General features: G+C 37.9%; 1 protein-coding gene across 4 annotated transcripts in view; it reads right to left on the bottom strand.

Annotated features, from left to right (window-relative positions):
* The window catches only part of CELSR1_1 (Cadherin EGF LAG seven-pass G-type receptor 1), a 55,521-nt gene that overhangs the window by 18,187 nt on the left and 16,235 nt on the right, over positions 1–21,099 (bottom strand). For 2 of the 4 annotated variants that reach the window (XM_051210817.1, XM_051210820.1), the window contains exons 7-13: positions 20,355–20,491; positions 9,399–9,451; positions 8,438–8,466; positions 6,432–6,606; positions 5,125–5,174; positions 2,871–3,004; positions 447–708 (exon numbers count right to left, since the gene is read on the bottom strand). In XM_051210817.1, the coding sequence (XP_051070836.1) occupies positions 447–708; positions 2,871–3,004; positions 5,125–5,174; positions 6,432–6,606; positions 8,438–8,466; positions 9,399–9,451; positions 20,355–20,491 (840 nt within the window). Of the gene's footprint in view, positions 1–446; positions 709–2,870; positions 3,005–5,124; positions 5,175–6,431; positions 6,607–8,437; positions 8,467–9,398; positions 13,563–13,984; positions 15,633–20,354; positions 20,492–21,099 lie in introns of those variants that run through there. The other 2 variants (XM_051210818.1, XM_051210819.1) reach the window with 2 other exon arrangements.

The following is a 21,099-nucleotide window of genomic DNA, read 5'->3' as shown; positions in this document are numbered from 1 at the left end:
ATCTATTTTAACCAATTGGGATATACAAGCCTGTTTATACAAGTTAATTTTACACTATCCCTGACAACTGCAGACATGGTTACATGATATGTTAGTAAAAATGAACCGTAACACTCGGCTTAAGATGAGCCAAACTAGTAGATAACTTTAACTTGAAATATGATTATATAAACAAACAGTGCCACAAAAACCTCTACTGACACACTTATACCGTAAATAGTAAAAATAGTGTCCATGAAAAAGCAATCAGTTTAGGGTTTTCATCATGAAAGTTTCTTAACTGTGTGATTCCCAATGTACGAGTAAACACTACAACGATGAGAATCGTAAATGTTAAGTCAATGTACGCTAATGGCCAAACTGATCATTCATAAAACTGTACAGTATTCGTTTACAAATTCCCACCATCAAATGATAAGACGGCCAACCAGATCGGAAACACTTACCCAAAACCGTAAACTCTTTTCAGTTTCTTTGCCGGATCTTAATAAATCGATAACAGAGGGGGTTTGGCGGGCGATCTCCGCGATTAAATGAAGAAATACGGAGACTGTTTGCAGTTTTTTGGAAGCTGAAGTCGACAGAAATTCTGAATTCGCAGTAGAGTTTGTAGACCGATTATAACCGGATGCAACAATGGTTGGAGACATATCTAATGCAAACCTCATGCTGTCAAGTAACTGACTGGCAATTGAACGACGTTCAGAACTGAAATAAATTTAAAGAATTTAGGAGTAAAAATGATCTAGGTTTAGACTCAGGAAATCTTATTAGGAAACTTTGCAATCTGATACAAATACACTGAGTGAACGCTAGTTATTACTCTACACTCCTTCAACTAGCGAGTTTAAAGAACTGTGGAATGATGGAAATTGCAAAACAATTGTTGTCGGTTCTGATTTTGAATGCCAATGTCTTCCAGCTCAGGGTGGAACATTCGCGATCGCTTTGGTTTACTGGTTAGGATCGTCACATGTAAGTTATGTGTATACAATGAATTAACAGTTCCAGATGATTACTGGGGATTAGTTTTTGGTTTTCAGTAGCTTGATTCATAATTATCCGTTTACATTTCTAACTGGTTTATGAAAAGTGCGCAATATCGCAGTAATTTTTAATTTAGGGGAAACCGTTTAACTCCAGTTCAGGTTTTCTATTATCAAACTAAATGTCTTTTAATATCTTGAAATATTTTTATTTCGAATAATCGCTCCAATTAATACTTTTTTTTGTATTTTTCAGATTCCATTGACACATGTGTACTCCATAAGTATTGTTAATTATATTTTTACTTTCGTAACTATTGTCGCTTTATTCCTGTTTTTAATATTCACCCGTTTCATGTAAGTTAGTATTCTGTTGTGCATGCGATTTTTCTCAGTATTTTTTGTTTACGTTTCAAAAATAGTCTGAATATTTTTGGTGACTACAGTGCCTCGGTAAAAAATTAATATTATTTTAACGAATTTCATCGTAACCCCGATAGCCAAAAAGTACCAAGAATTTTGTTCACACTTTAATTCAATCAAATGATATGACGTCTCGAATCATCTTACTCATAATCTATTACAAGATGATATTTGACGTATTGAAAAGTTTGTTAAGGTAAACGATTACTGGATAGCATTATAGTGATAGTGTAGTGGACGTTACTCACAAAAGTGTTTATAAGTAGTATATGGCGATATATGGCATCCAATATGCAGCAATTGTCTAATGAAATGAAGAATTCCAGAACATCGAAAGTGCAGCGTTAACAGAACACTTGAAGAGCAGATGAAAGGCAGTTCGAATGAAAGAACGCACCAAAAGATGCAAATGGACAATATAATTAAGTCACTTCTGATTGCCATCGATTGACCTTTTCACAATGGTACTTCTAACTGGGTTTCCATATCACTTTGTAACTTCTCACAATGAACATACCTTCCTCCTGCCTACTATCCTCTTACAGTAAAATCACCCCGTATTATATTTTTGTAAGACTAGGTTTTCTTGAACCTCAAAAGCCAGTGTAGTTCAATAGATTTTGGAACCTCCCTAAAACCTATAAGTCTGTGAAATATTTAACCGCATCAACCAATTTGCCATCTCTATCCAGTACTCTGCGTCTAAACCCAGCTTTGCTCACTAGATGATCCCAACATACGCGTACAATGTTCCAAAGATATCTATGTTCAATGAGTATTGACGTGAGAATTTCCCTCTATATTTTCAAAGGCTACGTTTCATATACATAAAGTAGAACAGAACGAACTACTGAGGAGTATAGTGTTCCTTAGGTCGGTGGACAGACATCTCGCTAGCGTCACAAGTGATGCAAGTTAGCAAAAGCTAACCGAACTGTCTGAAATGTGTCGAGATTTTTTCAGACACCAACCCACCAGGTTTGGTTCAACTTTCATAATAAGTGAAGTAATCGACGCGCTCAACTACTTTACTCACTATCATCAGTTCAGGCGTTGATACAAACTAACCCTGAAGTAACATTTTGCATTGATGCCAGTTTGGTATCCCTTGATTTGTTTTTTTCAAACGACAGATAGTCGTCGCACGGTTATACAGGCTGGTATTGATCAAACTGATTACTCTACGGTTATCAAGAAAGAATTTTGGTTTCTGCTAATAAAGTGGTACGATCAGCAATCGAGATTAGTCAGATGGGATCCCTTTCTGTTCCTAGTTACTACTGTTACTTATCTACGATGCCTTTGCATTTTTGCATTAGCTGCCCGCAACTGTAGGCGAACATTGAGTAAATTTTATTTTAGTCTATGTTCGTGCTACCGTCACTTGGAAGAGCGAGACAGTTAAAATTTATTTATTAATAACACAGTTCATAAACACCTTAAAATATGCGTGTGACTTACACACTGTTGCGAGCAAGCTGTTGTCTGATCTCATCGTCAGTGAATTTAGAAGTGAAATTCAAAATATAATCTGGATTTATGCGATACAGAGTTTTGGCGTTGTAGGAAACACTATGCAGAGTCCGTCCGTAATCCTAAATGAAAAGAGTCATTTGAATAATAACTGAATTGGAAAGGAACATGAGTAGTGGAAATAACCTACATGTGGATAAGAAGTGGGGGTAAAACTCATACTCAATTGATACAATCTTGAAAATTTGCCATTAAGTACAACAGTGTAAAACATATAACGATTTCAAAATTGACGGTCAGTAAAATTCAAACTTTTACAAACATTATTTTAGAATAAGAAATCGATGTTTTATATCAAGCCGAATAGGCAGCTTCTACGAAACAGATGAATTCATATTTCATTGACCGTAATAATCTTAAAGATAGAGTTTTATCTTATACAAGTCTGCTCGCTGGAGAGGTAAAATATTGGTAACTTGTTTGTGATGCTACACCCCCAGAAATCACTTGGTAAACGTCTCATTTATATAATTTTATTATTTATTTCAATACGCTATTTCGTGACATTTTCCCAACGACATTTTTGTACTGTCAGAAAATCTCATTTTTCTATTATTGTGCTGTATATATATATACTCATGAGTTGTGCTTTTCCGTTCATGTTTCCGGACTGCTTGTGGAATATATATTTTTCTCGGCTGGATCTGGTTTTCTTCATCTCGTTAGCAGGGCTGAGGAGCAGTGGAATAACTAATCTAGCCCTGAAGTTATGTTGCTGACTTTCATTACGTTCGCCGGTCTTAGGTGATATTGTGATCTCGCCAAAACGCATAAGTGGCGAAGAGGCTGATGCAAGTATGGATCCTACAAAAGTGGAATGATTGATGGAGCAACATTTTATACTTATCCAGATGTTGACAGATAGGAAAATTACGCCTACCCCTCAACCTAGCACATCTATTTCCACCACTGCATTGTCGACTAACAGCACCACCAAAAGTATAACCGAATTTCACTACGATCGGGATGCTAATGTTACTTTTGACATGTGGTTCCGGCTTGATAAGGATCTATTTAAATTTGACTTTACATCTGAACCCACACGTCTGCTCATTTACTGACTGTCCAATTAATAAGCCAACAGTTTGGAGATAACTCCTCACTACCCAATGCATGTTATCGATGTTTGAAGCTGATTATGAACGAAGATGCTGACCTTTTTCATCATGTGGGCAAAGCGAACGCTTTCTGATGAAGTCGTTGACTGAACATCAGTTGAAAGCCCTCATCCTCATCCGCAGTCTTCAATTGCAAAAGTTTAGTTACATTAGAACGCCGTTACTATGTAGGTTGTACAAGCCTGTCCGTCTAAAAAACATCGTTGTAGGAAATGAAAATCTATTGGTCACAAAGATGGATTCTGTCAAAGGAGGAAAACGATCGACCACCACATCTTTCCAGAAGCATTAGAAAGCCTGGTTCCAAATCGTGTACAGATTCGTCGAGCCTATTAACGTCCTATCACAAACCCAGGGGAGAGGAAATTCATTACTCTTGATATTACTGGGCATTCTCATCTATATTGCAAATAGGTACAGCATCAGACATAACCATTATCTCGTGGAAATTTTCTCCCGTTGTTGTGTCGCTGACTTCCGTTCTATTCGCCGGTCCTAGGTGATATCGTAATCTCTTCAAACGTAGCATGACTACGAATTTCAGATGAAATAAGATGGATGTATTTGAACAAGTCATTGAATGTTTCACAAATGTGTTCGTGTACCGAGTGTTGAAACCTGCAACCCAGTCTACAATACAGCCAATTGCAAGGCTAAATTTTAATAGAATGAAGGCTTCAATTGTTCTCAATTCAATCAGCTATTCAAACTTTTTATGCAATTACGGCTATCATACCTCTAAATGATAATGAAAACGGAAAAATCGGGAAAGAGTTGTCGATTTCATATGAAGTAATTCTCAATACGACATTAGTGTCAGAAAATTATGACTCGATGGCTTATTTGCACAGGCATTAGGGTTAGAAAACCCTTAAGTCAAAAACTGGCTGTAATTTTCTGTTATACATCGATAACTTTGTCTGCGTCAAGAAATTTGTAGCCAGTGAGTCTTTTTTACAAAGGAGTAAGTGAGTAAAGTCATATGCTAAATGAAAGAACGCCAACACTTGTTAATTTAATTTTTCTTTATTTAAGAACCATGCTGATACTGAAAACAAACTTACGGCTATTTCAGGGGAATTTCCGGAGACATGTGGACAAGACCAATTTAAATCTGAAAAATAGTGGGGGAAAATGAGAACGCTAGAGCCTCAACTGTAACTAAAATAAACTACAATATTTAGTGGTTACTTTGTAGATATAACACAGAATAAAAATTGTGAACAGCTATTAATGAAGCGGTAAAAATGAATGTTTTGTACAGATATTTGGTACTAGCAGAGAATAAAATTAACGAAGAGTGGAAACGATACTGCACTCATTTTATTTTATTTTTATGAAAGCCCAATTGGTCACGTAAGAGATTAGTAAATATGTGAATAATTAGTGTTCTCTACATTGATATTTTTCATAACATAATTTCTTTAATGAACAAGTAGCTTCAGCTTATTAACCTTGAATAAAATAGAAGAGACTACAAAGAGATTGTGTTAAACCATTCGAAACTAGATGTGATTAAAATAAAAATTCACAACATATAAGTATAGGTTTAACATTTTAGCATTTTATCTACTCATAGTACATGAATTATGGTAAAATGAACGCCAAAAATAGTGCCACACAAATGAAGGGATAATAATGTGAAGAGATAAGAGAAAAGTATAGTAGAACCAATAAATAAGTGGACAAGAATACTACTTATCAAGAGTTAAAGTCGAGTTAAAATATATTTTCAAGAAAGATTTTTTTTTTAGTTTAGAGGGTGCACCTTACTTTGACAAAAAATGTGATGAAAAGCAATAGACTGATCACTATTAGATTCAACTTTGAGCCATATTTAACAACACTATAAGCCACATGCGTCGGAGCACTCAGGTTTCATAGACAAAGCGAAACTGTGTTGCAAGCTTCCCAGTTAGACTGGTATCCTGACGGCATGAAAAGTAGCCTAGGTTGATCGGAGTGATGAAAGAAATTTAGATAGACACTCGAAATTCATCAAACGAATGAGCGCGTGATTTATCTATGGTGATGACGTTTATCTTCGTTTGATATTATTTCTATGTTACGAGAATTCCAACCCTTGAATGTTTTATTTAAGCAAAATTTGTTTGAAAATACCTTTCGGATGGGAATCGGGAAGTTTTCTGTCCCAAACTAGCCCAGATGGTTTGAGACTATAGTATCATAGAACAGTGAAATAGAGAAGTCTTTCTTCCTATGAAATTTGAGCGAATATGTATGTAATACTAATGGCTTTGTGTATATAACCTCGGAAAATAGAAGGATGCATATTTGTTTTATATTCCCATTAAATTTTATCTTGTATAAATGATATTTGATAAAAAGCTGAAACAGCGACGAAACTTACCTTTAGCCAAATACTCACAGGAATCTATTAGTGGAACTCCTTTCTTACACCGATAAGAGTTATTCACTACGTAGCAATCATGGATCCCGGCATCACACAGCATGTAGCCTTGATTAGCAGCCTCAATGCACATATCTGACCCACACATTTTTTCACCCATGAACCGATAAGAGACCTGGAAAACATATGAACACTGAAATCATTAAGTCAGTTTTATTTTCTTAAACAAAATTTACTTCTGATAATCTAAAGTAGAATATCTTGGCTACCTGTATATTTCAACAAGTTATCTGTTTTCTTGTTTGTTTTAACACATCATTATGCCCATTAGTCGCATAACCGATTCAGGAGCGTTTGCGACAAGTTTACGACATTTCACCGTACAAGTTACAAAAGAGCCCAATCAGAAACATCGTGACTGCTGGCAATATGCATCGAAAAAATTGTATGTTATTCAAATGTCGATTCCCGAACTGCTAACACCCAACTGGCGACCACTCAATATTTGTCTCAAGGATTGATCAAGAAATAAGAAAAAAACTTGTTGAAATACTTTATGCTGAGAATTCTATATTGTACCAGAAATATAATATTGAACAAAGCCAATAATAATAATTATAACCCAGTAAGATCTGTCATTCTTCCACGTTTCAAGATAGTGACACCCTACATTTATTTGCGTGCGAGTAAAAGATTTGTTATAAGTGTTACGCACAAAATGCGTCTGTAAAATTAGAATCTGGGAACTAACTGTAAGTCACTTAGACTGTATTACGAAGCACTTCCCGTTGTCTTAACTATATTTTCACAAGCCTTAGCTGCAGTTTAACAATAGTGGAATAGACAATGAGGTGGAGATTGCTGACAAAAACATTTTGCGCTAAGGACTGTGACTTTTGAGCCATACATTGTGCATAAGGTTAGTGCTTACCCAAAAATATGAATTCCAGAAGAAAGCCGAAACATCTAGAAATGATTATCGGCTCTTATAGTCTAAAAAACGAAATTACTAAATACTTGTATTTCTGTCTAACATTCTTCACATCGGTATCAATATCGTATGTTACAATGACCATACACCTTGACATGTGACTAGACCAAATTCGATAAAAATTCCATTTCACGTTAGTCTAACTAAAGTAGATGGATACGTGAATTGAAATGGTGGAGCAGTGGATTAGTAATTAAGGCACTGAACTTACAGCCACTAAGTCCCAGGTCCGAACTCCGATCCACCTACTTCAGTCTGGGCAGGAGGGAAGTATTATTATTCCTCGTACTTCAAGTGAAGCTCACACACAAACACCTGTTGAATGAGTTGATTTAAAATGTCAAAATGATGAGCATAATGAAATATATGACAGTCATTTTGAATTCCAACGAAAAACTTCACAACCACATGTTAACCGAGGTGCAGACGACAAATGTGTTTCCTGTTATCAAACACAGTACTGCGATGTGTATGCAAAACTATAAGAGGTACCTAGAAGGCCCCTGAACGTTTAAAGTGTGTGTTGTTAATTTCCAGTAACGACTTTATGAGATCAGATGATTATTCATAATTCGGCCTTTCAAAATTAAATCGCATTATAAAAACGTGTGTCATAGATGCTGACATCCAACTCCCAAAATGACTGACACAGATATATTATTTATAACACTTAAGAACTAGTGATAAATGTGCATGAATTCAAAAGATTTTTCTCCGTACTAATACTTGAGGAACCTTAAGACAGGTTGTGGTTTATTTAACCTGCTACAACGTAAGTTAGGATGAGCTGTCTAGATAAACAACTAATCAGTAGTACCCACTGCATCTCATAGGCATATGAATAGTTGCTAAGTTTTCTTTAATTGAAAACACGATTGGTGTTTACCAAATTCTTCATTTCCATTCGCTCGACCTAGATAATAACGCAAGGTGGAGCAAACATAATAATCGGAAAACATTTATTATGAAAAGAAAATATAATAAATTGAACGAAGTAGAATGAAAAGTAACTTACTGAATCCGGATACACCCAGTTACTTATGTCTAAAAAGAGAAGGAAGTACTAATCAGGGGCTAATTTGCAACGGAGGTAGAAACAAATATATTCATTTAAACCCGTCACACGCATTAAAGTCGATAAAACAGACAATTGTGATAACCAAAGTCAGTCAGTCAGCTACAACGAAGAACCAGACACATATATGCATCGGTTCAAGTTGCCACACCTCATTAGCACAACGAGATGAACACCGAATTCACAGAAGTAGTTAATTCAATGGTGGTGATATATAAAATAAAGATTGCATATAAGGATATAATACATGAAGAAAGAATTAGGTAGTATAAAGAAAGATATAAAGCAATCGTAATCTCATAGTTTAAGGGAAGACAGAGAGTGTACACTTCTACGTCATTGTGATCGATTCTGAGTCATGTCACCCAGAGTCTCCAATCATTCGTTACGATAGTCACACGAACTTCAACCAAGTAGTCTGCATCTACCAGAATGGTTAAGACTAGAAGCTAGTAACTTAAAGTACTGATGCCACGTTTTGGTTTGGCCGCCCCTAATTTTCTTCCAACTATCCCCAACACTAGTCAGTATTGCGCGCCGTGATTATCGGTGACCCAACCATCGCAGTTGGTGAAGATTTACCATCATTCCCTAATACCCTGAGTCTAACCTCACTGTTACTTACCCGATGATCCCATAACCGTAAATAGAAAAGCTATAACCAAACTTGAAACAGGCCGCAAACGCTTCTGTACGAAAATAAGTGAAAATATCAATGAAAGCTTTGCTGACATGAAATTATGGATTACATTAAACTGAAATACAGTAGAAGTGGACATAAAAATTATATGCCGTTCGATAAATAAAGTGATATTTTACTGCAGTATTTGCGATAGCAATAACAAAAAATGTTACATATGGAAGGTATGATGAACATTAATCAACATAGGCAAAAACATACTTGAGAAAATAACTGATACAACGTAATAGGTCCCATTGATTTTCGCGAAACATCTGTTCAACAGTAAACAGTTCATAAATTATATTACGGACGGAAATTTAAAATAAAAAAATTAAAATCCAACACCTGAAACATAAGTTATTACCTTTACGATACATAATAACAAATAATTCATATATCTATTAAGCGACGACTAAAATTTTCATGATTGAAACGGTAAGATATTCACAGAATAGCAGCAGCGTTAACTAAAAACGAACTCATGCTTAGAACTTTACATGTATCAGACAAGTAAACCTAGAATAACTGATAGGTTTATTCAGATAAAAAGAACTGATAGGTCTCATTTGTATGAGTAAAGGTACTAAACAGATTGATGGAATAACTAATTAGTGAAAGGGTATTCAATAATGAATAGATCATGTAGAATATAATACGCTTTTTTCTGGTGTCATTCCGAAAACCAATTATTTGTTCCTATGCACAAAGACGCCTAGACAAGGTAGCAATACACTAAAGGCAACTAGCCCCCAAATGCCCTGGTATGACTGAGAGCGGGGTGGGCCCGCCCTCCCTCTCTAAATACTATCACACATCCACGCATATACAGCCTCTGCCAGGGAAGTTCTACTCACTGCCTTCTCGTGGCGGGGGTCTTGTTTACGAAAATGAGAGGACGAAAAGCGAATATCTGGCGCTTTAACCGGATCCCAAACCAATGGTGCACATGGGCTCCAGTATCCTGAGGGAACAAATGGCGTATAAACCAATCGTTGGTCACCGGCTACCATGGGACTGCATCTCCTCACGATGCTCCACTGCCTTGAGGGTCAGATCTTAAGGTAAAAGGCCCGGGATATGGCCCCCTAAGAAAACCACTTGCTTCAGTCTAGGCACCCGGGCAGTATCGCAGCCCGCACACAAAAACAGGATAAACTATCTACTTATGAAAAATATACCTCTCGCTTCAAATAACAATCAAGTGACCCTCAATGTTATTACTATGATTATTATTATTATTACTATTATTATTATTATTTACTACGTCATTATTCACCCTCTTTTATTCCTACTCTGTCTATACTTATTTTTTTCGACTTATACAGCAGCTCGCCCATGGTGGAAATTCGACTGAATCTAAACGTTCTCGAGTCACTGACGGGTTGAAAATTGTATGCTACCACCAAATACGAATACTGAAGCAGTTTTTATGAAACCACGTGCACCATTCAAACTGGCCGCCTTCAACGTTTGCACACTAACGCAGATCGGACAACAGATAGGGTTGGCTATGTCTTTGGAAAGTCTTAATATCGTCGTCTGTTGTCTATCCGAAACCCGTATTCAAAACTCTAGCGAAGTACTACAAATTCGCTCTCCATCTGTCGCTTCGATAAGCTCGTTTTATGTGCGTTTATCCGGGGACCCTGTGGCATCTTCGTCCAGTTTTGCTGGCGTTAATGTCGCACTGAGCGCTAGAGCTGAGGAAGCACTAATCGACTGGATCCCCATTAACAGTCGGTTATGTGCTGTTAGATTAGAAAGTTCCATCAAAGTGAGAAGAAATCAGCGTGAGAAACGATGTCTCTTCGTCATATCCGCCTATGCTCCGACAGATTGCAGCTCGGATGCAATCAAGGATGAGATTTACCACCAGTTATCTGTTCTTCCCCAGAAAGTGCGTTCCACAGATATTGTAGTACTAACCGAAGACTTGAATGCTCAGGTCGGGCGTCTAGGCACAAAAGAGAGTCGTTTAGGTGGCCGATGGGGACTCGTTGGTCGTAGGACAGATAACGGGGACCGTCTACTGCAACTTTGCACAGACAACAACCTGTTTCTGGCTAGCACTAACTTTCGGCACAGTCAGCGCCAACGTGCCACCTGGCGTCCTCCCTCTGCATCTCAGTCCTGGACTCAGATTGATCACATCGCGATCAGCTACTGCTGGCGTGGTTGTGTACAAGACTGCCGCTCCTTTTGGAGTACCTATCCGGACTCTGACCATGCCTTGGTCTGCGCCAATCTTACCTTACTTTTCAGTGGACAACGAAGTGACCGTCACCAACGGATTGATTTTAGCAAGCTGGTTGCAACTTCTGTTGCAAGTAAGTATCGAACCGAGCTAGCTGCTAGGCTAGCTACCATTCCACCGGAAAGTATAGGTGAGCGTTGGATGCAATTGCATGACGCCATGAAAATGGCCAGTAAAGCCCCTTGCGGTTTCGCGAAACGTCCCGCTTGTAAGCACTAGGTTTCTTCAGGATTCTTATAACTCATCGAAGCCCATCGGTTCACTCCGTGTGACCGTGAGTTTGACCACAAACGAAGGATGTTACGTAAGGAAATCGGGCATAGCTTTTGTGAGAACCGAAAGGCCTGGTGGTCGAAGCGTGCTAATGAGCTGGAAGCAGCAGCTGCATCTGGTAATTACCGTAAGCTCTTCCAACTCATCCGAGCCACTGGCAGCAAGCAATCTAGTGTGAGCGAAACAATCTGCGAGGATGACGGAACGCCAACCACTAACGTCCATCGACGTATTGGACGATGGGCAGAATTCTTCGAAGCGCAGTTCAAGTAGTCTGCTGCTCCGGCAACATCGGTCGGACTGTCCTGCCCTCCATGGCCGGTGACGACTGATCCACCAAATGAGGCGGAAGTTCTCAAGGAACTCTTGAAGCGCTACAAATCACCGGGCCCAGATGACTTACCTCCGGTCCTTTTTAAAGATGGTAGTGACTTTCTGGCTAAGGAACTGACGACGTTGTTTACAAAGGTCTGGGAGCTAGAGAGTGTACCAACGTCATGGAATGAGTCGATAGTTGTCCCTATCTTTAGGAAGGGTTCACGTCGTTCCTGTAACAACTATCGGGGGATAAGTCTACTTCCGATTGCATCCAAGCTGTTGGCTTCCTTCATACTTCGTAGGTTGGTCAAAACCCGAGAAAGATTGGCTCGCGAGGAGCAGGCTGATTTTCGTTCCGGTCGAGGATGTATTGATCACATCTTCACCCTCCACCAAATGTTAGAACACCTTCATACTTATCAAAGGCCAATAATCGTAGTGTTTCTTGACATTAGGGCTGCCTTCGATTCGTTGGACAGGACTGTTCTCTGGGATTGTCTAGTGAAGAAGGGTGTGCCTGAGAAGTTTGTTAACATCCTAAAGGCCCCATATACAAACACCTCAGGCAGAGTGAGGGCATACAACCACCTCTCTCCATTGTTCCATCCGAGCAGTGGGGTTAGACAGGGTTGCCCAGTCTCACCATTCCTCCTCAACTTTGCCATCGATGACATTCTGGAAACAGCTCTGACGGATGTAAGTAATGGCGGTGTGGATCTGTTGCCTGTAGAAAGACTTCTCGACCTTGAGTATGCGGACGATATTGTCTTACTGTGCGATAATGCCCAAGTCATGCAATCCGCAATTAATCAGTTGGCAACCAGTGTCCGTAAGTACGGTATGTGCTTTGCACCTTCCAAGTGCAAAGTACTTCTACAAGACTGGCAGGATTCTAATCCTGTACTCACCCTGGATGATGAGCAGATAGAAGTAGTTGAGAAGTTCGTGTATCTAGGTACCTGCATAAGTGCTGGTGGTGGCCTGACTGATGGGATCAATGCAGGTATAGTGAAAGCCAGAGCGGCTTATGTCAATCTGGGCCATCTTTGGCGTCTTCGTGATGTCAGTCTAGCTGTAAAAGGTCGGATCTACAATGCGTCGGTGAGAGCAGTTTTGCTCTATGCTTGTGAAACCTGGCCTCTCCAAGTTGAGGATGTTAGACGACTCTCTGTGTTCGATCATCGCTGTCTCCGAAGGATTGCTGACATCCAGTGTCAACACTATGTCAGTAATGCAGAGCTTCGGCATCGTGTGTTCGAGCGCAAAGACGATAATTCGATTGGTGTCACCATCTTGAAACACCGACTTTGGTGGCTTGGACATGTTCTACGAATGTCGTCCCAGAGAATTCCACGTCGTGCATTATTTGCTGACTCTGGGACTGGTTGGAAAAAGTGGAGAGGTGGTCAGTGTATGACATGGTGTCGTGGTATGAAAGAAAGATGTACAAGACTGGCTACTGTTAGTCCTTCACGACTCCCTGGTTGGGGTCCTAGAGATGGTGCAACACAGTGGCTAGAGACGTTATCAGATATGGCTCAGAATAGAAGCCAGTGGCGATCCTGTTGGAACCTTCTTTAACTTTCTTTATAAAAAATGGTTGTTTCTTCCTTAACTGAAAGATTTCTTCTGATTGTACCCTTCCGTTCCCCTACTAATACTAGTATTATTACACCAATCTCTTCGTTATTGTTTTTTTTATATTTTCTCTTACGTTCCCCACTTTTTTCTGTTTCTTCTTCTTAAATTCTTATTGTTTTGTGTGGCGCATATATATTTGGCGCACTCCTGTACCAATATATATGTGTTCAAATAAATAAATAAATAGAACAAATCGTAACATCAGTACATAAAGCCACTACTATTGATAGACTTAATTAGATCACATTGCCATTATTCATCATTGGAGAAGCTCGTTTAAAGAATAACGCTTATTCTGGAGCACATATTTAGACTCAGATAACACACTAGTTCAAACATGTATTTGTCTGCGTCTTACTAAATGAAGAAAAGCCACAGCAAGAAAACAAATTATAGTACAATTTAGAATAAAAATTAAGCATATATCACATGAACAACTATAGAACGAGTTATCAACCATGAAAGTGATACCCGAAGTAGTTTGGCATGATATTCAAACAGTAGAAAAAGTAGCGGTATTACTTGTAACCTAATCGAAAAGGTTGGGAAAAATTAATGGATTTTCGTTTCTTCTACAGAACTCAACCCGTTTAGCATCGAAACAGACAAAGAGAGAAGCAGCTTAAACGTAGGAGCATAAAAATTAATTGTAATACACGTGAGCAGAAGTGGGTGGCAATAACAGAAAAGAAGGACATGGCAGCAGCGAAAGGTAACAGCAGACAACAACTCAAGCTTATTAAGTAAACAGGTATAAAACTCCGCCAGCAAGACAGCCAGTCACAATGTAAAACTTGTACTTATGTACATCAGTTCAAGTTGCCATACCCCATCGGCACAGAGAGATGAAGTTGTCAGGCCAAATCTCAGAGTTGTAGAGGTAGTAACAGTGTGAATGGTGACTGCAAAGAGTAGGTATCGAAAATAAAGTTCAAGAAAACATAAATTAGTTTGATAACTACAGAAAAGAGAAATTATGAGGGATTCAGAAGCTCAGAATTTGGGGGAAGACAAATGGCTCAGTCCAGTCGTCGATGTCTTCATGAATTGGTGCGGTGTTTTTGGTTTGTCCGTCCCTAGCTTTCCTCCAGTGTACTCTCACACCGTACAAAATCGCCTGTCGAGGTAGGTTGTGGTTGTGCATACGTGACACGTCCCAACAAGTGAGTCTCCTAGTAGAAGATCAACTCCTGAAAAGTCAGACAATGAGCGCTGTCTCTAAAAGCATGCCTATAACTAATTTAAATACAAATGGAGAAAGCGCACAATCCTGACGACTGTCACTCGAAGTAATTAATTCCAATGACCGAAAACATTAGTTTTGCTCTCCAACTAATTCATTTTGAGCCACTCGATATAACACAACACGATACATTCCAAAGGCAAATGCCAGAACAAAGATACAAGTCTATAAACACGATTATCCACGCGTGTTACGCAGAAAACTGGCAAATGGCGTCGTTTATTAGTGCTGACTAATTGAAAATGGATTAGTCAGGATGTTTGATCATTCTTGCATCGAAATCACAAGAGGAGTCCATACTTTTTACACAAATAGAAGTGATTAAGCATGTGCAGTAAGATCGCGTTTATTATTTGATGTAAATTTAAACCGGAAAAATTGATTTTTGGATTGCTGTCTCTTTTAGCATTAATTGTGTTTCTCAACATATAATCTATTATAGTTGACCCTTACATTGTAGGTTGCAGAGTCAGATTAATTTGATTTTATTGGTTAGGTCGAATAATAGTTTAGACAATCAGCTATACTATGGGAAGGATTCTTCAGTCTATCACAACATTGGGCCATTGTTTTAATGTTCTTCTACATTTTAGCGAAAGCAAACAAAGAATTGTAAACAATTCGTTCGGTTATTACGGCAACATAAGTAGTGTACGAATTGTATGTACTCGTTTTGCTTGTCTTCAACTTGTTTTTATAAATTTGAATTAAAACGCAATACGTCCTGGGGATTAAGAAGCAAACATAAATAAAAAAGACTCATTAGGATAACTTGTTAAGTTGAAGATAAGCATCTTAGTCTACATCTTGCTGTTTATACTTAAGGCGCTAATGTTTTGAACAATAAAATGGCAGATCTATACAGTATTACAAAAATGTCACTTCTAATTCTTCCTTATCTGATAATCTGCTTTGCGTTGTCACTATACTATGGATTAATATCAGTTCATTTCTTATAGGTTTCCATACCAAACGACCATCCTTCTGAAATACCTTAAGGAACTATATGTATGGACGTTGAAGTATTTATATAGATAGAAATCGTTATTTAGTAATCCTTAATTAATCAGTCACTGACTGACTGTTCAATAGATTTCGTAACCAGCAGTATTAGAAGTTAACGCTGCAGTTTCATAGTAAAATATGTGGGACTGGAAATTCGTCTATTTCTGTAGTGTGCGTTCCACCAAATCAAAACATGGCATCAATTCATCAAGTCATCGATGATTGGATGTTAATAGATGCATAGACTACCTGGTTGGGATCCGCGTGATTATCGTAGCCAATGGTTGAATACTTTAGATGACATGACTCAAAACCGTTCGCAATGGTACAGGTGCACGTGTTTTTCTTTTCCCCCAAATTCTGGGATTCTAAGTTCTTCATAACGTTTTTTGTTTTTATTTTTCTAATTTATATTCCATTTTCGAGTCATAACTTAGGAGCCTAATCTCTCTTATTACCTCTGATATTGTTACTAACTCTACTATTCTGACATTTGGCTTGACAACTTCATCACTCTATGCTAATGGGGTATGGCAACTTAAACTGATGTACATAAGTACGGATTGTACATTGTGACTGACTGACAGTTTGTCATCTCTGGGTCATTTATGATATCAGTCTTGTTGTAAAACACCAGGTTTACAAAATGTCGGTGAGAGCAGCTCTGCTCTATGTCTATGAAAAACTGACTTATTAGAGCAGATATGTGGTGACTACATACATCTACTGGCAACACCATGATGATAATGCTCAATTATACTATAACTTAAGTAATAAAGAACAAATAACACATGTGCCAATAGATGCAAAGACTACCTGGTTGGGTTCCGCGTGATTATCGTTGCCAATGGTTGAATACTTTAGATGGCATGACTCAAAACCGCTTGCAATGGTACAGGTGGATGTGTTTTTGTTTTCCACCAAATGGGAATAAAAATAGTCTATTTCTTTAGTGTGCACAATGCATTTCACCCCTACCCTTCGTTTAGCTAGGAATTAATTGAATAAGTATATCCAATGTAACTAAAGTGCTAACGTTTTTTATACATTTTAAATTGTATTGGCTTAATTATTTTTCAGGCTGTTTTCGTACTAGTTGTATTCATACATCTTCACGTAACATTTGTAAAATCTCCAGTAACGTGCTTGGATCATTTGCGTAGTGAATTTGAAAGCATAAATTCTGGTTCAGGTGTATCTTTTACCTCCATAACTATGGATGCCAATTATTTGTCAAAAGGTAATGGATCAGATTCTTTTTACGACGTTCATGGCCTAACTATGGTGTTTTACGTATCGAAGTCATCCGTTCTCCTGATCCGTTCTATTCTCTCGAAGACTCATATGCGAAAGAGTTTTACGGTACTGAAACTGATTATCGTTTTGAAGCCGAAAATGAAAAGACACCACAGGTTAACGAGTTGGATAAACATATTGCCTATATTCCCAAAAATTCAAAGTATTCACTAGCTTATTTTGCCGAGAATATCATCCCCGAACATCAGGACTTCTGGAATTCACTTTTATCTTTGCCATTCATTGCATATGGGTCGATCAAAGAAAATTTCAACCACTTTTTAAATTACTTATACGCTAGTAATCGAGAGCGAACATTCTCTTTTAAAGAGAATGAGGAAAATATGTCTCCATATAACGCAATTATAACCACCAGGAATAAACTCAGTCAGTTGTTGCCTGAAGTGAACCGGTTATTATTCGACTTCTTTGCTGGTATCGTTGATTTTATTTACGACATTCCTATTCGTATATATGCCTCGTCAGGTCCTGGTAAGTACATTTTTTTTTGTTTTATTTTATTTGACACAAACGATTCTTGCAGAAATAATTTAGGTACCCCACCAGATCTTAGAGACGACACCACTAAATTTAAAAGATCTTTCCTTTTTTAAGTGATTTAGTCTTAATAGTAGTTTTTTGTCTGGAAAAAATAACGTACTTCACACGAAACTCATGCAATACTGATGTTAGAATAAGTTAATTCCTTACACACATTACTGTGCTTGGGATTTGACCACTCCAATTTCTGTCAGTAAACACTTATGTGCTCACTACTTTGATCATAGTGCAGAATATCCCTCTACTTTGTTGTTCATCATCCAATCGGTCTACTCAGAACTCTGTATACTACATTTCTGACAACTAAGGAAAAAATGTTGAAATGTACAAGAAGTATATGAGTTAAGAAACGAAAGCAGACAAGAGTAATAAGAAACGAATGATTTAGATATTGAAGAGTGAATGGATTCTTGGTATCGTGATTGGGTTCAATTCCTATTAATAAAGATACCCTACTTAGCATACGCAGATGTTGCTGTGTGGGTCATAACCAACTAAATAAATAAAAATGGGCGGGGCGGATTTCGCATTGTAATGCACTGGTAAATATTTAGGTGGATTGCCCTCTAAAGCACTACGAGTTATCTAGTTTTCTGAATAAATTATTAACAAACAAGCACCACAGTGTAACAGACCTTTAGTTTTCGGTCCACAAAATGTCTTTGTATGACAAAACGTTCTAAAGTGTTGGTTGTACGACAGCAAATGTTAAGGTGCCCGGTTGTTCGACAGACTTTAAACAGCTCTGGTATTACGAAATAAAAAATATTGTTAGCTAGCAACACATGTGGTAGCGTTTACGGATTCAGAAAAGGTTGAGGAGTCATTCAATGTACCTAAGATCCTAACGGAACCTAGACTGTTTTTCCTATCTAGGTAGATGAACCAAAGTGGCAGAGTGTTGAAGGGTACTAGAAGACTAATTATTATTTGGCAGTCAAGTATTTTTAAATAAACCATCCGCGCCAACTGGATGGAGCAGTGTAAAGTCTGACACTACTGTACTCGTTAAACCAAGGAAAACTTAAAAAATATAATGGTTTACATTATCATTCGAATTGATAAAGTGAAGTTCTTAACATTTAGAACCAGGAGTATAGTAAATCAAACAATACCCGAGCTCCTAGCAAGCCAATGAATTTTGCCAATCCCAAGGAGCTCAGTGATGAACCAACATTTCCAGTGTTGCAAAGTGAATTAAATAATAGGAGCAAATATTCCAAATAACTGAGTTCAATAAAATACCTTGACCACAAAACATCTAGGTGTACAAATCCACAATATATGCTCTTTAGTGAACTTTTTCGTATCACAATAAAAGACGTTGATAAAATAAGAGAAACTCATCACAAAGTTTGTTTCGTCATTTGAACATACAACATCTCCTAAGAATGCATTTAAATAACATAACCTCCTAGAATTATGCAGACGAATCTGGCTAAACCCGTCACACGCATTAAAGTCGATAAAACAGACAATTGTGATAACCAAAGTCAGTCAGTCAGCTACAACGAAGAACCAGACACATATATGCATCGGTTCAAGTTGCCACACCTCATTAGCACAACGAGATGAACACCGAATTCACAGAAATGGTTAATTCAATGGTGGTGATATATAAAATAAAGATTGCATATAAGGATATAATACATGAAGAAAGAATTAGGTAGTATAAAGAAAGATATAAAGCAATCGTAATCTCATAGTTTAAGGGAAGACAGAGAGTGTACACTTCTACGTCATTGTGATCGATTCTGAGTCATGTCACCCAGAGTCTCCAATCATTCGTTACGATAGTCACACGAACTTCAACCAAGTAGTCTGCATCTACCAGTATGGTTAAGACTAGAAGCTAGTAACTTAAAGTACTGATGCCACGTTTTGGTTTGGCCGCCCCTAATTTTCTTCCAACTATCCCCAACACTAGTCAGTATTGCGCGCCGTGATTATCGGTGACCCAACCATCGCAGTTGGTGAAGATTTACCATCATTCCCTAATACCCTGAGTCTAACCTCACTGTTACTTACCCGATGATCCCATAACCGTAAAGATGTGAGAAATATTTATAAGGCATCTGTGGTCAAATACTAGTAGCTTACGAGTATCTTCTACTCTTAATGGCCACGTTTCGCAGCCGTAAAATAGAACAGAACGAACTGACGCGCAGTATACTCGTCCCCTAATTGATAGACGGATATCTCGCCTTCGCCAAACTACATACATGAATAAGAACTTAGTGCAGTGTTATTGCATGTCTCAGTGTGGAAGTGTTATTGGAAATGTAACCAGGGGTGATATCTTCACGAACTGGAAACATCGACGTGCAGAAAAGATAAAGACCACCTGTGGATCAAATCAGAGTGTGTCGGTTATCTCCCTGAACCAGATGTATTAGAAATGATTAAAAGGGCTCCAAACGAAAAACAAATTAAATAACAAGTCCTCAATAATAAGATTTTCATGAAACACTTCTGTAGTACAATAATATATAACTAAGATGATGAGAATGACTCACTCTACAATAATAATTAATAAATAACTGAAAACCAGTGTTGTAAACTATAGAAATAGTAAATTACTTACTCGTGTTTTCCCATATGTGTAGGAACAACTTTATCGGTTATTTTATAAAATTCGTTGTTTTTATATATGTTTTTTTCACCATTATAAAATGTGCCGTTACCCAATCGACTATGACAAGTTCCGTTTCGCACTTCACCCTATAAAATGCAATACTCTGTAAAATCAGGATGCTATCTTTCCTGTAAAACATTTAAATAGCAACAAGTATCAACGCGCTAACCGTATGCGAAGATGAAAACCTATATATATATATTGCCTGCACAATTGGACTCATTTTTACTGATATAAAGAAACACAACAAAAATGAATTAGATGCCGCAACGTAGTAGTGTGGGGTGTGCTACTGATGCCGACAAGTAATTATCGGTAATTATCGTCATTTCATTTTATTTGTGTATAAGTATGTATCACCAATCAGAAGTGGAATGTCTGGCGGCAGGTTGAAAAAGACGAAGAGAAGAGAACGATAACAGAGTCATTGGTGTGGAAACGAAGGAAAAATCAAGTCTGAGACAGTTGATTGACATTTGGCAAATGAAGTATTTACTGTATAGTTCTCAGATCTTACTGGGATATTCTGTAATTTTGTGTTTAAATACGTTTGGTTGTCCCCACTGGTATTCTCGTTCACTACAATACTACCTTGACAATTTGTAACTGTTCAAACTTAGAGGGAATAGGTGACACTACAGGTGGGGAAGCCTTTCATCCAACGTAAGACGTCGGAAAAAATATACCCAGCGAT

This window comes from Schistosoma haematobium, chromosome ZW (assembly GCF_000699445.3).
Source record: "Schistosoma haematobium chromosome ZW, whole genome shotgun sequence".
Classification (NCBI taxonomy): domain Eukaryota; kingdom Metazoa; phylum Platyhelminthes; class Trematoda; order Strigeidida; family Schistosomatidae; genus Schistosoma; species Schistosoma haematobium.
This window is presented reverse-complemented; position numbering and strand designations above follow the sequence as displayed.